The sequence below is a fragment of the Hippopotamus amphibius genome, chromosome 3 (assembly GCF_030028045.1).
Source record: "Hippopotamus amphibius kiboko isolate mHipAmp2 chromosome 3, mHipAmp2.hap2, whole genome shotgun sequence".
NCBI lineage: Eukaryota > Metazoa > Chordata > Mammalia > Artiodactyla > Hippopotamidae > Hippopotamus > Hippopotamus amphibius.
This window is the reverse complement of record NC_080188.1, coordinates 77,541,594-77,557,905: the sequence shown is the minus strand read 5'-3', so window position 1 is coordinate 77,557,905 and position 16,312 is coordinate 77,541,594. Positions and strand designations below refer to the sequence as shown.

At 36.6% G+C, this 16,312-nt stretch overlaps 1 protein-coding gene across 1 annotated transcript in view; it reads left to right on the top strand.

Moving 5' to 3' along the window:
* Window positions 1-13,252, top strand: part of TTC29 (tetratricopeptide repeat domain 29) — a 242,620-nt gene extending 229,368 nt beyond the window's left edge. The window contains exons 12-13 of the mRNA XM_057728186.1: window positions 12,485-12,554; window positions 13,093-13,252. Coding sequence (XP_057584169.1) covers window positions 12,485-12,554; window positions 13,093-13,117 — 95 coding nt within the window. The 3' untranslated portion in view covers window positions 13,118-13,252. The remainder of the gene's footprint in view (window positions 1-12,484; window positions 12,555-13,092) is intronic.
* The last annotated feature ends 3,060 nt before the right edge of the window (window positions 13,253-16,312 follow it).

The following is a 16,312-nucleotide window of genomic DNA, read 5'->3' as shown; positions in this document are numbered from 1 at the left end:
TTATATATTTATACACATAAGTTCGGTGTGGTCTTACCACTGAAAATCCTATTTTATATTTTTCTTCAACTTAATTTATTCCCATGGGATTAGCCATAAAAGTAGTCCTTTCCCAGTAATTTTTGTCATCTGAATATCTATTATCATCATTTTTCATATCTTCTCTTTCATTAAAGCATAATTTATGTAGTATCTTCTCTCATAAAATTTGTCGGTTCTAAGATATAGTACCTTTTTTTTCCCCCAAAAAAAGAGCCAAAGAAGGTAAACTTGAAGGGAGGAGGTTATTTGTGTAGTAAGGAAAAACAGTCTTCCAACTAACTCTGTTCTTCCTCTCTTCTCCCCTCTGTGCCCAATACAATTATATAACCAAAATGCAGAAAAGTGACTCCATATCCTATTTGCTCTTTAAAACAACTGAATCCATGAAAATTGAGGTACTTCGTGTAGCTTAAACCTTCTTTCATTAAAATGGAAGGAAGGAAAAATTAAATAAATAGTTCTTTTTTATTTACAAAACAGAAGTAGACCCACAGACATAGGAAACAAACTTATGGTTGCTAAAGGGGAAGGGCAGGGGAGGGATAAATTAGGAGTTTGGAATTAACATACACACATTAGCATATATAAAATAGCTAACCGACAAGGAGCTGCTGGGTAGCACAGCGAACTATACTCAACATTTTGCAATAACCTATAAGGGAAAAGAATCTGAAAAAAATAGACATATATGTGTGTATAACTGAATCACTTGGTGTACACCTGAAACTAGCACAACACTGTAAATCAATTATACTTCAATGAAAAAAATAATGATAATAATCCCCCCCAAAAAAGGTAGTTCTTTAAACTTAACTGTTTTAAATTATTTTAAGCAATTGTGCATAAAGATCCCATTTCTTCTCTGAAGAACTTCAGATATTGTGACTGAAAGTTTAGACTGTCTGCTTTATTTGCAAGACGAGCAAATAATATATCAAGAAGAAAACCAGTTCTTAAAAACTGAGTATTTGTTATGTACTCATTAAAGAGTTGTCTATAGATCTTGCTGGAGAATTTTTTTAATTGGCTGGCTTTTCAAATCAACAGTTTGGTCTTTATATATCTTTCTTGCTCTCATCTAAACTTTTAAAAGCAGATATAAGTCATTCATCCTGTCTTTCAACAGACATTTATTAGTCATCTACTATGTGCCAAATGATACTTTATTATGTCACTTTTTTCTTTTTTGGTATAAGCGGAGTTGAGGTTCTTCTTTTATTGAAGTATGGTTGATTTACAATGTGTTAATTTCTGCTGTACAGAAAAGTGATTCAGTTATACATATATATATATGTACATGTATATACACTTTTTTTTATATTCTTTTCCATTATGGTTTGTCACAGGATATTGAATATAGTTCCATGTGCTATACAGTAGGACCTTGTTGTTTATCCATTCTATATATAATGGTTTGCATCTGCTAATCCCAAACTCCCAGTCCTCCCCTCCCACCCCCCTCATCATTGGCAACCACAGGTCTGTTCTCTATGTCTGTGAGTCTGTTTCTGTTTCGTGGATAAGTTCATTTGTGTCATATTTTAGATTCCACATATAAGTGATATCATGATATGTCTTTTTCTGACTTACTTCACTTAGTATGATAGTCTCTAGGTCCATCCATGTTGCCACAAATGGCATTATTTCATTCTTCTTTATGGCTGAGTAGTATTTCATTGTATAAATGTACCACATCTTCTTCATCCACTTGTCTGTCAATGGTATGTCACATTTTTTAAAGTATGTCATAAGCTAAAAACTGGGTTCGGTCTGAAAATATTAAGTATGTACTATCTCCAAAATATCATGCAAGGTACAGGGATGACTGTTACTTTTCAAAAGAGAAAAGTCTGTAATCTGAAGATTACGAAGAAATGGTGATTATATACTTAAATTCAAACCACAAAAAGGTTTTCAGAAATGACTTCTTATCTAAGTAAGTCAACATACATGTGCACGTGTGTAATGTGCACATGTTAAGGGGACATGCTCTAACCCAGAGATTCTCTGCTCTTCAGATTTTTGACCCACCACTCAAGGAACCTGAGTCCTACCATGGAAAACCCAACAGGTTTATTTTTCCCGACACAAGCATTTAAATGCATTTATATGTATTCTGTTAATGTCTTAGGGTCTGTTTTGAAACCCTGTGCTCCCTCCTAGACTGTCGGTTGCTTTAACAAACTGTACATAAAACTCTCATTGCTTCTCTGAAGACCAGGCACTAGTACAGAGAATCATGCTGTGATTACAGACTGCGTCCCCCACGGCAACCACCCCTCCCAGGCCAGGTACTCCTGAATCCATCTAATTTGAACACTGCTACTAATTGTACCCCAGCACCTATCCCACAAATGTGCAGTTTTCACTCAGTGGGAACTCGGTGAATATCTGTTGAATGAATGACAACTGAATAGGGGTTACCCGTGGACAGACACAGTGTATGGTCAAGATAAGCTATACCCACGATTGGAAAAGCAGTTTAAAATTTGTGTCTTTTGGAGAGTAAAATAGTGTGAATCTCTGTCTCATTCATTATTATACAAGTGGAATTAAAAATATGTTTAATCAAAAGCGTGTTCACTAAGCAATTGGTTTGCTGCTTGGGTGCTACAAAACACATGTGGTAATGGCCCAGAGCTGGTCTAAGTAGCATTTCAGAAAGCTTTGTGTATAATTTTTATTTTTCATTGTGCTTACCTTCTCTGAAAAGAATGGCTGACAGCCTTTCCTTGTGATATCTGAGCTTTTAAGGGTGTTGTTTTATCTATTCTTTATGACTAACCTTATACTTGTTAAGTGTAATTTTTGCTTTATGTAACATAAAAAAATCTGTGATATGGTGCCCTGTGAATTAACAAGATTGGCTGGACGAAAGACAAGAAATCTTTCAAAAACAAATATTCACAGTAAATACCTTGGATAGGTAGGCCTTCTGGGGATTTTTCCTTTAATGCAACAAAAGTGCACCATTTCTGTTTTCAGAAATAGTTTCTCTCAGATCCTGAGCTTGTCTAAAGCCATATTACATAAGTAAGGGCTTTGTTTGTACATTGGTATTTTACATCTTAGAGTCTTAGTAAATCCTTTTTTGATCAATCTGATATTGAACAGATCTATATTGATTTCTTCTACACCTGTTTATGGTATTTGTTTTGCTACATCTAGAATTAAAAGCCAAATTAACAAGTGTAATCAATTTTCTTAGTGATAAAGAAAAGTCCTCCAGTAGCCTTAGACACATTCATCTAGGGATAAAAAACTTGAGTGAAGATGTTTTAATAAATGGATCGATTTATTCAATCACTGGGCATAAAAACATTAGCTCTGGGAAAGCGCTTTCCTCTAAGAGCTTTAGCTACCGAGCTTCTCTCGTGTTGCACCAAATGATTTGCATTTTTAGAGAAATTTCATCTCTGCAGTGAGTTCCAGTGAAAACATGAATAAATTGCTTTTCTTCCCCTCTTTTCCTGACTTTATGAAGCTGAATCCATTAGAGGTTGAGCCAAGTATAATGAAATAAAGGCAACAACACACCCGATGGAAACCCTGGATTAGGTTCTTCACTGCCCAAGCCCAGTTGTTCTGGACTTCCTGTCAGATTAGTGGTCTTCAGGGAGATCGCTGGGTAATGTGGCAAATTTTTTAAACTGCTAGGTTAGAAACTGACTCTAGAAGACAAGAAAATACATAGACAACAACAATTAAGAACTAGATAGGCTTTCCACGGCAGCTCTCCACAAGGTCAAATAAATCCTCCTTTCCAAGCCCAACACAATACAGCTGCTAAGAGGCTTTCCTGCTACTCACCTTCCTTCTTTTGAATTCACTGGAGTCAGAGTGAGTATAGACGTTATGAACATGGGCTTTGGATACAAACTGACCTGGGTTTGCATCTCCACTGAGCCAGTTATCACCTATGTGATATTGAGCAAGTCGATCCCTTCAACCTTTGGTTTCCTTATCTGCATATCAGGGATAATAATACCTAAAGCATAGGGTGACTGAGCAGTTTGCAAAAAAGAGTTCCCTATCCAAGTACTAACTGACCCTGCTTAGCTTCCAGGATCAGGCTCTTCTGGAGTGTAAGAATGAAACAATGCCACTTGCAGCAACATGGATAGACCTAGAGATTATCATACTAAGTGAAGTAAGTCAGACAGAGAAAGACAAATAAATGATATTGCTTTTAGGCAGAATCTTAAAAAAAAAATACAAAGGAACTTATTTACAAAAACGGAAATAGACCCACGGGCATAGAAAACAACTTATGGTTACCGAAGGGGAAAGGTGGGGAGAGGTAAATTAGAAGTTAGAAATTAACATATACACACTAGTATATATAAAATAGATAACCAACAAGGACCTATTGTATAGCACAGGGAACTATACTCAATATTTTGTAATAATCTATAAGGGAAAAGACTCTGAAGAAGAATATATTATATATAGAGAGATATAGATAGATATAACTAAATCACTATACTGTATATCTGAAACTAACACAACATTGTAAATCAACTATACTTCAATAAAATATACATGACAATAAATTTTTTAAAGTTCTATCACATTCCCTCATACAAAATACGCCCTCAATCCATGAAAATGAATTTAATTTTTACTCATGATTTGAATGGTGCAACTGAACGAAAGACAAGCAGCTATCCTTCCTCCTTTTATCAAACAGGCTATTTTGCTCCTGTGTTAAATAGTAGGTATAAATTAGGAGAACGTTATGCAAAACTGTGAGTCTCAGACTTTGGTGAGCAAACAAATGACCTTGGTATCCTTTTAAAGTGCAGATTCTGATTTACTAGGTCTAGAGCGGGATCTGAGCTTTGGGGGTTTGGGGGGGGCGTTGTTTCAGGAAAGAGGGTAATCTGATTTGGCTTATTCCATCTTGACTAGAAAAAGATGCAGAATTTGTAACATGGCATTAACAGGAGAAAATTTAAAAACTGGAGACATCAACACTATATTTATTTATCTTAAGAAAGTATTCAGTGTCTGAACAGATTGACAGATGTGACTCAGATACTCTCATTAAAAGTTTAGATATCCAGAAGAAGAATCTCAGGATGGTTCTGTCAATGGGATCTCTTCAGTGCTTCAACCAGGTCTGGCTCCATTCTATTTCAGATAATGATGCTTAAAGGGAAAAAATATACCTCTGGTCCTTGTATCAATTTTAATAAGCTTCAGATTTTAACAAAAGCCTTTGAAAAGGGGATTGCTATTTACCAGAACCTGAACTATGAAAGACCACATGTCAGTTTTTGACACTTAAGAGAACCTACCCAAACTTAGAAGATGTATCCTGCCTTAAAAGTGTTTCTGTCTTGACTATTATACTCATCAGATATAGAATAACCACGTCATGATTTCTGCTTCAAAACACAGACGGAACAGATTACCTTTCCGTTTATTAACAAAAAGTAGGAAGATATTATCAAGAAAATTCGCATGGTTTTGGTTTTTGGACTTTTTGTTTTGGGTTTTAGTGTAGGGTTTTTTGGTTTTGGTTTTGGTTTTCTTTTGGTAAAGTGGGGTTAACTCTGTAATCTCAGGCTTTGATGCATAGAACTTTTATAGACTATAAAATGAGAAGTGCCATGAATGACAAACCAAAATTACCAAAAGGAGGGGACGGGGGAGAAAAAGAAAGAGAAAGGGGAAAGAAAGACAAGGAAAAGAGAAGCATCAAATCATATACTAGCATCACGTATGTTGACACCTAAACCATGCTCCACATGGCCAAACTGGTGACATTTGCACTTTGTGATTATTATATGCAATTTCACACACACACACACACACACACATGCAAGATCCATTCTTCCACTTTGCTCTGTGTCCCAGGAGACTGACTTCAGACTGCATCTCACAGGTTCACTTGCCTTCTGTCTTCCTGCTTTGGATTTATCCAAAGGGACTCATGAGCAGGGCATCAGAGGTTAGGAGGTAGAAAGGTCAGGAGTTATTCCTCCCTGACTTCTGCTCAGTTCTGACAGCTGTGACACTACAGCTGCTGCTTCTGGGTTCAACTAGGGGAGCCCTTTTCTAAACTTCCATCCCTCACTCAGGGTCCAGTAATGCCATCCTCTCCCCCTTTACCCTCAGCCTGGGGAAGATAATGGTATAACATCTTTCCCCTGTGAGTCACTGGGTGCCTCAGGATCCCTTGTTGTTCTAGCCCTGCCTTCATCTCTTAATAGCCCCTTCATTAACATCTCTTCAGAATCCCAATTGGATGTGCCATCTGCTTCCTGACTGATACCCACGCCTTCTCTATTGTGAGTGTCAAGTGGGGTGGCTAAAGGCTAGCAAATACAAGAAATATTAGGAAACTTCCACTTGCTGAAAAGTTCAGTTGGTGAGAGAACAGTGCTAATGAGGCCGTAATGTGTGTCTGGCTGGGCTCCAGGCTCACAGGCTGTATCCCTGACCAGCCATTTTACACACCATCAGTTGCAAGGAGGACCATGCCAAAAAGGACACGGGAGTCTGTGCCAGTCCATCACCACTCCTGGGAACATAATTCAAAGATGAGCTGTTCAATTGAGATAGCTTCAAAATCATCTTTGTAATGTGATTCTAGTGAAAATTTTATATAGATTATTTTAAATAATAAAACATCCCTGTCAATATCTTTGTCACTGATCTGCTTTCATTTTGTTACTTAATCTGTCACTAATTCCTAATGACATAGGTTAAAAGTCAAATTTATCAAAATATGCCTTATATTGGCAATTGGACTCAGGATTTATAAGAATACATATTCAACATGCTTCTTTAAAATTTTTCAACTGTTGTGATTAGATGAATGAAACTATATAACACTGTGGAGGAAAAGCAGTTAAATTTTTATTTATTTAAGTGACTTTGATTATGAAGTGTGAATGACAAATTTTCAGTTTATATACTCTGCTCTCCTCAGTGCAGGTACCTTCTAAAACCATGTTGTAATAGGCCATTGTAGATGTACTACTGTATTAATACTGATACACTGGGTTTACTTCCATGGTGTTAGTTTTATATGATCTGAATACATGGGAGAGGGGGATCGACTTCTGTCCTTTTTTTGGAAATCAGTTTCTGAGACTCTACTCTCAGCATGAAAAAGAACAATTTCTACTAAAATGGAATCTATGGCTTTAAGTAAACTGTGCTGCAGTACTAAAGCAAAATATAATCTCCTCATTAATAATGGCATAATGCTAAGATCACCCATAAGATATGAGCAGTTTTCACACATGGTACTTATTCTTAATCATTTTCATAAAACAAAACCTGAATTTTATTTTTTAAAAAAACCTTTTGAGACATTTTGATAAGGTCAACAGAAAGCACAGTCTTTTAACATTAGGTGATCAACTTTTTGACAATAGCAGGACCGGCAGACCTAATGGAGTAATAGCCTGCAGGGTCCAGCTAAATATAATATACGAATGTAATCAACCTCTATGATGACTATTCAGAAGTAATCCCTTTAGCTTTGAACTGCAACACATATTTCAACAAGGCAAAAACCTTATGAAGAAATTCTCTGCAGACCACACTGATACAATACAGCCTTCATATCCTGCCCTATGTGTTTGCTGCTTATAGTGAGTTTTAAATTTAAGGTAATGACTGCTGTATATTCATGTGAGCATACAACAATACTTTTGATTTGTTGTGGAGAGGTTGAATGCATTACCAGGGGTCTAGTCTATAAACTCTGACACAACCTTTATGTATGAGTTATTATTTACCCTTTTCTAGTAAGGCCACTAAAAATGTTGTGCATGACGAAATGATAAAAATTCATTCAGCTTTTCACTCACAAAACTACCAGGTAGCATCTTTTCCATTTCAATTTATACTCCCCTACAGATAACATTTTTTAAAATCTCATTTATATATAAGACTGTATTACATGAAAATTACATGCCATTGTTTTCAAGTGGAGAAATGGGATTGTAGCTGTATTGCAGTTCAGCATCGTTGACTTGTTCTATGGCTCTTGGGTACAAGGGAGGCTAAAAGGTAGTGAGATGAGACCCTTTTGTTGCCCACTTGAGGGACTCGACCCTTTGAGAGTCTTCACTATTAGCCACAGGGCGGTGCCTCTTTCTATTGCAATGGTAGGCGCTGTAAGCAAATACCATGCTCTCCACTTGGCATTGGTTCTGGTCTCCCTTGCTGGAGTGATATGGGTTCTAATCCCATATCACTTCAAGCTTCCTTGAAGACCTACAGATCAAACATTTCAAATCATACCCCAAGTCAGACCCACAACAGGAAGCGTAGGTTAGGAATCAAAATGAGTGCTTTTGCAAGATGGAACCAAGACTCAACAATGCCATGATGCTTACCTTGTTGCAAATGAACAGAAGTCTCAGAAAACCTGAATGATAACCTCGGGTGTTCTCCTATGTAAATTAACCTTTGCTAAGGTTTCCTGACACAGCAAGCGTGAATGTCTTTTATTTAAACGAGCAGTTGTGGCCCAAGTTGAGTAAAAGAATAGCTGCAGATATAGCTATTTTTCTCAGAAAATCTACTTGAAAAATATCCCACAATAAAATCACCTTTGCTCAGCACCTGGGGAATGAATGCTAAACAATTATTTGAGAGCAACCAGGCATAATTTCAAACCTGGAAAATCCAGGAACAATTTCTCCACTTTAAGAAATATTATTACATTCTGTCAAGCCAAAGGGAATGCTGAGTTTAAGACATTAGATAGTATAAAACAGGCATCAGGATGTCAGGATGGTTCTCTATATTGTGATGCAATGAAAATATTAAACTGAGAAGACCAAGGTAGTTCTTTACTTCAAAGAGTGATGGAATATATTAGTTAAAGTAAAGGCTAAGCTTCTATTACAAAGAGTCCCAAAAGTATAGTAGCTTAGGAATATAGAAGTTTGTTTCTTCCTTAATCCTGAAGTGAACCGTCTACATTTACAAGGTAGTCCCACAGGCATTCAGGGGGCCATGACCTTCTATCTTATTGCTCCGCCATCCCCCAGGGCAGGGTTTCTCAATATAGCACTATTAAAATTTTGAACTGGATGATTTTTTTGTTGGGAAGAAGGGTGGGGAATGGCTGTCATGAGCATTGTAAGGTATTTAGCATCATCCCTAGTCTCTACCCACTAGATGCCAATAGCACTTCCACCTACCAGTTTTGACAACAAAAATATCTCCAGATATTTCCAAGTCTTCCCTGTAGAGCAAAATCATCCCAGTTGAGAACCACTGACTTGGATGTTGTTATTGTCTGCATGGTTGAAACTGAATCATAGTTTTCCATGCTCAAGGTTGAGGAAAATGGAAAGTTTAAGGAGAAATGAATGCCCAATGCCTAATGTTCAGACCCAGAAGCAGTATGCATCATTCTGTCCACATTCATTGATAAGAACTTACTCATGTGCCTTAAACCAAATATGTATATGCTGATGGGGAAGATATAGTAGAGTGCAAAAAAGCTGATAAGTGAAAGACAGAGGAGTCTGGAGCCATGTCTTGTGTAGTCAAGAGAGGTAGAGATCTAGTGAAGAAGTAGAGGAGTGGGCCTTAGATGGGAGCATGGGGGACATGGAGTATATAGAGCAGAAACAAGAGAGTAACTCTTGACACAGAGCTTGTGGAAGCTTTTTCCTGCTATGTTTTATTTCCTCTATGAAACTGGAAAATAAATCGTCAGCTGAGAATGATAATGAATATGGAGAGTTAGAGGTTTGAGGAAAAGAAAGAAAGAGTATATCAGTCTTCTAGGTGAATGGACCAGGAATATTTAATAGTATGGCCTGAAAGTATTAAGGGTTCCCCCTAATGTCTGTGACCATGAATTTAAAGTGAGACCCACTTGTATGTTTTTACAGCCGCACTAAGCCTTACACTGCAGGAGAGGAATAGACAGAGAGTTAGATTTAACTAGGATTAGAGTTGTGTCAAGTGAGTATGACAAAGTGAGAAAAGGGTAAGGAAGTCAGCCTATGTGCAAGACGGTGAATGACCATGGAGTTTAAATGGTACAAAGAAGGGAAAGAAAACATCAAAATAGGGAGGAACAATGAAAACATGGTAGAATTGGAAGTCCCAGTGGGGTTGAAGAATTGCTAGTGGTGGGGTAGTAGAGGGAGTGATCCAGAAAGAATAAAAGCTGGCAGTCAACTAACTGAAGGCAGGAAATTGAGTTTGAGGGGATTTGCAGTTATTGGCAATGACAGAGTCTGAGAATGCACATGGGAATTAATAGCTACGGTAAGGTAAAGGACAAATCTAAAAGAACAGAGCTCAAGGAATTTAGACTCAGGGTGAAAGAATCTTCTCCATGTACATTTAAATTGCTAAATTAAGAAAGTAGTGGGACAGAGCAAAGTAAGCCAGAAAGAGAAAAACAAATACCATATGCTAACTCATATATATGGAATCTAAAAAAATGGTACTGATGAACCCAGTGACAGGGCAAGAATAAAGATGCAGATGTAGGGAACAGACTTGAGGACGCGGGTGGGGGGGCGAAGGGGAAGCTGGGAGAAGTGAGAGAATAGCACTGACATATATACACTACCAATTGTAAAATAGATAGCTAGTGGGAAGCTGCTGCATAACACAGGGAGATCAACTTGATGATCATCAATGATGACCTAGAGGGTTGGGATAGGGAGGGTGGGAGGGAGTCGCGGAAGGGAGGGGATATGGGGATATATGTATAAATACAGCTGATTTACTTTGTTGTACAGCAGAAACTGGCACAACAGTGTAAAGCAATTATACTCCAATAAAGGGCTTTAAAAGAAAGAAAGAAAGAAGGAAAGAAAGAAAGAAAGAAGGAAAGAAAGAAAGAAAGAAAGAAAGAAAGAAAGAAAGAAAGAAAGAAAGAAAGAAAGAAAGAAAAAGAAAAAGAAAGAAAGAAAGAAAGAAAGAAAGAAAGAAAGAAAGAAAGAAAGAAAGAAGTGGGAAGTGACAATGAGCCAATGATAAAATGAACTGAGAGTGATCCAGTTGCAGTGCAGGTAGATCACAACAATAGTTGATTATATAAACTGATGATGTGAGTTTTAGGAAGGGAAGAAGGGAGGGCAAATGCCCTGAAAGAGAACAATAAGGAGAAGGACACCTACCCATCTCCAAGTCCAAAGGTAAGAGGACTGAGGAAAAGGAAAAAAAGGGGAGAAGGGGGGCTTCTGGGCTGGCAGTATCCTCAGAGGACAGCCAAGTTTCTATCAGAGCAAGAAAGTAAAAGGAATTTCAGAAAATAAAGTGAGAATATGGTGGAAATGTTTCAGGAGTTGTGATAGGTGGGAGACAGGGACAAAATATGAAATGTGCAGAACATTATGAAAAGTAGAATGCAGGAAATGAAAGGGGACCTGGAGACCGAGGCCTGTCATAAGCAAGGGTAAAGAGCATCTTATTAGATAAGTCCCAGTGCATTCAAGTCAAAAGTAGAAGGGCAGATATGAAAGTTAAGTAACAAATTAACGTGTCTATTTATGTTTAAATTTCCTGTATCTTATTTGATTATTTGGATACTTTATATTGCTCTCTAAATGAACTGTCCCTCTGAGTTTTGCTTTAACAAGTCATCTCATCTCCAAACAGTGGCTGTTCCATTTGCTGTTTCATATATCACAAGAATGCTGTGGGTTGGGAATTAGAACATGGCTTGGCCAGACATCAATTAAGGTTACCCAGTGGTAACACTCAACTGACAGATGGGTTGATCTGAAGGATCCAAGACAGCTTTCCTCACAGACCGGAGCTTTGGCGGGATGGCTAGAAGGCGAGCTCAGCTGGGACTGTCAAAGGAGCATCTGTACATGGCCTCGCCAGGATGGCAATCTTAGGGTGGTGAGGCTTCTTATATGGCAACTGGCTTCCTCCAAAGCAAGAATCCTAAGAGAACCAGGTGGAAGAGGCATAGCCTTTTCTGATCCAGCTTCAGAATTAAAAATTGATAATAAAAAAAATTTTAAATAAATTAAAAAAACAAACAAAACAGAAGTCACGCAGTCACTTCCATATTCTGTGGATTGCAAAAGAGTCCTAAGCCCAGCCCAGTTTCTAGAGGAGGAGGATTGGGGTCCACCTCTTGAAGGGGGAGTGGCAAGGTCATACTTTTCAGGAACATGTAGAGTAGGAGAGATCATTATGGCCAGCTTTTTTTTTTTTTTTTTTTTTTTTTTTTTTTTGTGGGGAAAAAATCTCCACTAATTCTTTTTTATTTTTTTAAAGAATTTTATTGAGATATAATTGACATGCAATCACTGTGGCCATTTTTGACCAATATAATCTGCCCTGGTGGTACAAGTGATTCCTAAACCTTCGTCATGCAGGTGATAAGGGTAAATACCCCTGAAAAGGGATTCCCAGGTTCAAGCTCAAAAGAACTGTAAGCTGTATTTGTGATAAACCACTAAATGTATATGTCCTTTCTCTTTAGGAGGGTCTAGAAGGCCCACCATGGAAAGTTTATACCAAACCTCAGAGTTTTCGGAAGAGGAACTCAGTGGGTATGATGATTCAAGTTAAAGTTTCTATGAAGTCTCCACATTATGCATGATACTAATTATAATGTAATTCTCCCAACACACAAAAAAAGTAACTTCATGGAACACTTGATAAGCTAATACTGAAACACTTTTTAAAAAAAAAATCACAGATGTACTTTTTAAATAATGCATAAGGCTAAGTACTTTTAATCTTTTAAGCTATGTCTAAAAATTACAGAATACAAAATATAGTCAACCCTTGAACAACATGGAGGTTAGGGGCGCCAACCCTCCCCACAGTCGAAAATATGCATATAACCTATAGTTAACCCTCCACATACAGGTTTCCTCTGTATCCTCAGCTCTGCATTCGCAGATTCAACCAGCCACTGATTGTATGGTACTCTAGTATTTACTACTGAAAAAGGTCCACGTATATGTGCACTCCCACAGTTCAAACCCATGTTGTTCAAGGTCCATTGTAATATCTTAAAAGAAAGTGTTTTTTTTACTTTCTAGCCCAATATAGAATTTAATTTTATAATTCATTTTATTTCAGATTTCCAAATAATCAAAGAAAATGAGACTTAAACCAGCTTTTGACTCAGCAACAAGGCAAGAAGAAATTTATCACATTGCCTCAGTCTTTGATACCTGTAATAGGAGTATGTTACAAATAATACAGATAGAGTTATAATAAAACTATGACTATGTTTTAATTGGATTTTGTATTACAATTTACTACTATAAATTTACTGTAAAACTTCTAAATCCATGAAAATAAAATATATCCCAAATGCTTAGAAATATTGATAATTATCCATAAGCTAAACTGTAAAATTTTCTTCTTATTCATTATTCTACAGGAAGTAGTGCTGTTGTAGAATCAAAATTTGGTTGTGTCTAATGAGAAAATCATCTTAAGCTTTAGGAAGTCTATGCTGAATAAAGGTGGGAAAAGATTTACTAAAATTCCAGGGAACATTTTCAACATATGTAAAAGGATTGTAAGCAGTAGAGACTATCGTACTGATCAACACTGCTCAAACCAGCTTGCTTTACCTGGGTAAAGGAAAACTCTGTTTCCTCTATTCACACTACTTCTGACACCAAATGCATGAGTTTTTCCACTCCAAGCAATTCTCCAATTCTCAGCAGATGCTGAGTGGATGACTTACAATTTATCTTAATTCTGACACTAACTGCCAGGAGTTAGCACAGACCACAGATTAAGGGGTCAATTCCAGGAGACTGCCCCCCATTTCATATGCCAATTGCAAGTCCCAGGTTTTCACTTGTACTTCTGACTGAGCTGGCTACAGACTGAGGATTCCCACAATCCCCTTCTCATCTTCAATAATTTGCTATAACAACTCACAGAACTCAGGGAAGCAGATACTTACACTTGCTAGTTTATTATAAAGAGTATAATAAAAGATATCAGAAAAATAGATGTATTGGGCAAGGCATGGGGTAAGGGGGAGAGAGCTTCAATGCCCTCCCAGGGTGCAGTGCCCTCTGAACACCTCAATTCATTCACCAATATAGATGCTCTCCAAATCCTTTCAGTTGTTTTTTATGGAGGCTTTATTACCTAGATATGATTGGTTAAATCATTGATGATTAGTGATAACTCAACCTCTAACCTCTCCCTCCCCAGAGGTCAGGACACAGTTGACTCCCCTGGCAATCAGACCCTTATTTTATGGGCTTTCCAAAAAGTCACTTTATGAAAATAAACCCAGGTGTGATTGACAAGTTCTTGTTATTAATGACAAAAGATGCCACTTTTATTCATCTGTCCAGAGTTAAGGTGTCAGGGATTAAAAACATATATATATATTAATTTATTGTATTACATTAGGTGCTCTGTGCCAGAAAGCAGAGATGAAGACCATCTATATATTTCTTATTATATTACAGCATTATACTGTGTAAAGTATATTTTATGATATTTTAGCTGATAGTATATAATATATCCATATCAATTTTAAAAGACTATGAAAATCCTTCAGTCTTAGGCCCCTCCCCTAATGTATCTTACAAAATGAGAGGACATAGCTGAAATAATTATGTGTATAATTTCTAGAGATTTTCAGGTCTAGGGGAATCCATAAACAAAATACTTTACCAAAAATAAAGACTTTTACTCCCACTTAATCTTGGTCAATATACACTTTAATTTTGGTTCCTTTGAGTTCCTCATGATTAAATTTTGGGAACTAACCCTAGAATACTGCAGTGTGGAGTCATACTACTTCCACATAATAGTGAAGCATCTGCACTCTGCCCAAGAAGACGATTTAGTACAAATGCCAAAAACTGTAGATGAGGTAAGTGAAAAAATAAAAGAATTATCCTTTGTCATTTATTGAATCAATAAAATCAATTTCCACAGCATCACTGGTTCCTGAATTATTTTTTTGCCATTCCCACAGACTTCCATGTTTTGTTTTGCCCTAAAAATAGAATTAAAGTGTGTTTATTTAAGGGAACCCCAGATGTCTCCATCAAATCTTGCAAAATATTGACAGAACAAATTGGTTAAAGAGGTTCTCTTAGAATACATCTTTGTTAAATTAACAAACAAGGAGGCCATTGGACTGAGGCAGTTCTAGTGCCTTGGTGGCCTATGTAAACAAGCTAAAACCTAAACCTGTAAATGCCTCAAGGTTAAAAAATCAAAATATAAAGACAACCAAAGACAAACAGCCAACTATGGTTTCCCAAATAAGGCAACTGCTTAAGTTATAGCTAATCAAATAATTTCCTTACTTTTATAAAAGTCTTACCCTTAGCTTTTATCAGTGGAGTGCTCCTAACCATTTCTAGTTTGTCACTACTGCCTGATTCAAATTGGGTTCTAATTTTTTTTAATGTCTCAGTTTATTTTTTAACACATTCTCTAGTGATCACCAGGTCTCTTTTTTTCCAGGAATTTCCTGGTTTAACTACAGACAGTCATTTAAAAGGGTGGTGCTGGTCAGGAACAGAAAAATAGATCAATGGAACAGAAAAGAGCATTCAAAAACCACCAAAATTATATATAAAATCTTAGTTTATGATAAAGGTGGTATTTCAAAACAATTGGGAAAGGATGGCATATATAATAAACATTCTGACAATATTGGTTATCTATAAAGGAACAAAATCTAGAATTTGTTCTCTATCTCACATTATCTAATCAGGTAGACTTAGAAATAAACCAGAATCAAACAGAGAGGACTGTGTTTCTAACCTTGCATTGGGGAATGCCTTCCTAATTCAAAAATCAAGGTCAGGTGCAGAATGAACAATGACTACAACAAATATGACTACATTAAAAATATTCATACAGTGAAAAGTTAACAAAGTTAAAATATCAATGACAAAGCAGGGGAATTTAAAACAACAAAAAAATTAACGATCATAAAACAAATTATTTTAAAAAGATTACTATAGAAGAGGGAGAAGAAAGAGAAAAGAAGAAAAAGAGAAAGATAATTTAACAGGAAAATGATGGAGCATAGCATTTGAACTTAAGTTGTTATTAGCTTAAAATAGACTGTTACAAGTGTAAGATGTTTTATGTAAGCCTCATGTTAACCACAAAGCAAAAACCTATAGTAGATAAACAAAAGAGAAAGAGAAAGAAATCTAAGAATACTACTACAAAAAATAATAGAGGAGAACAAGAGAAGAAGAAAGGAATAACAAAACATCCAGAAAACAATTTTTAAAGTGGTAATAAGTCCATACCTATCAATACTTACTTTAAGTGTAAATGGGCTAAATTGCCC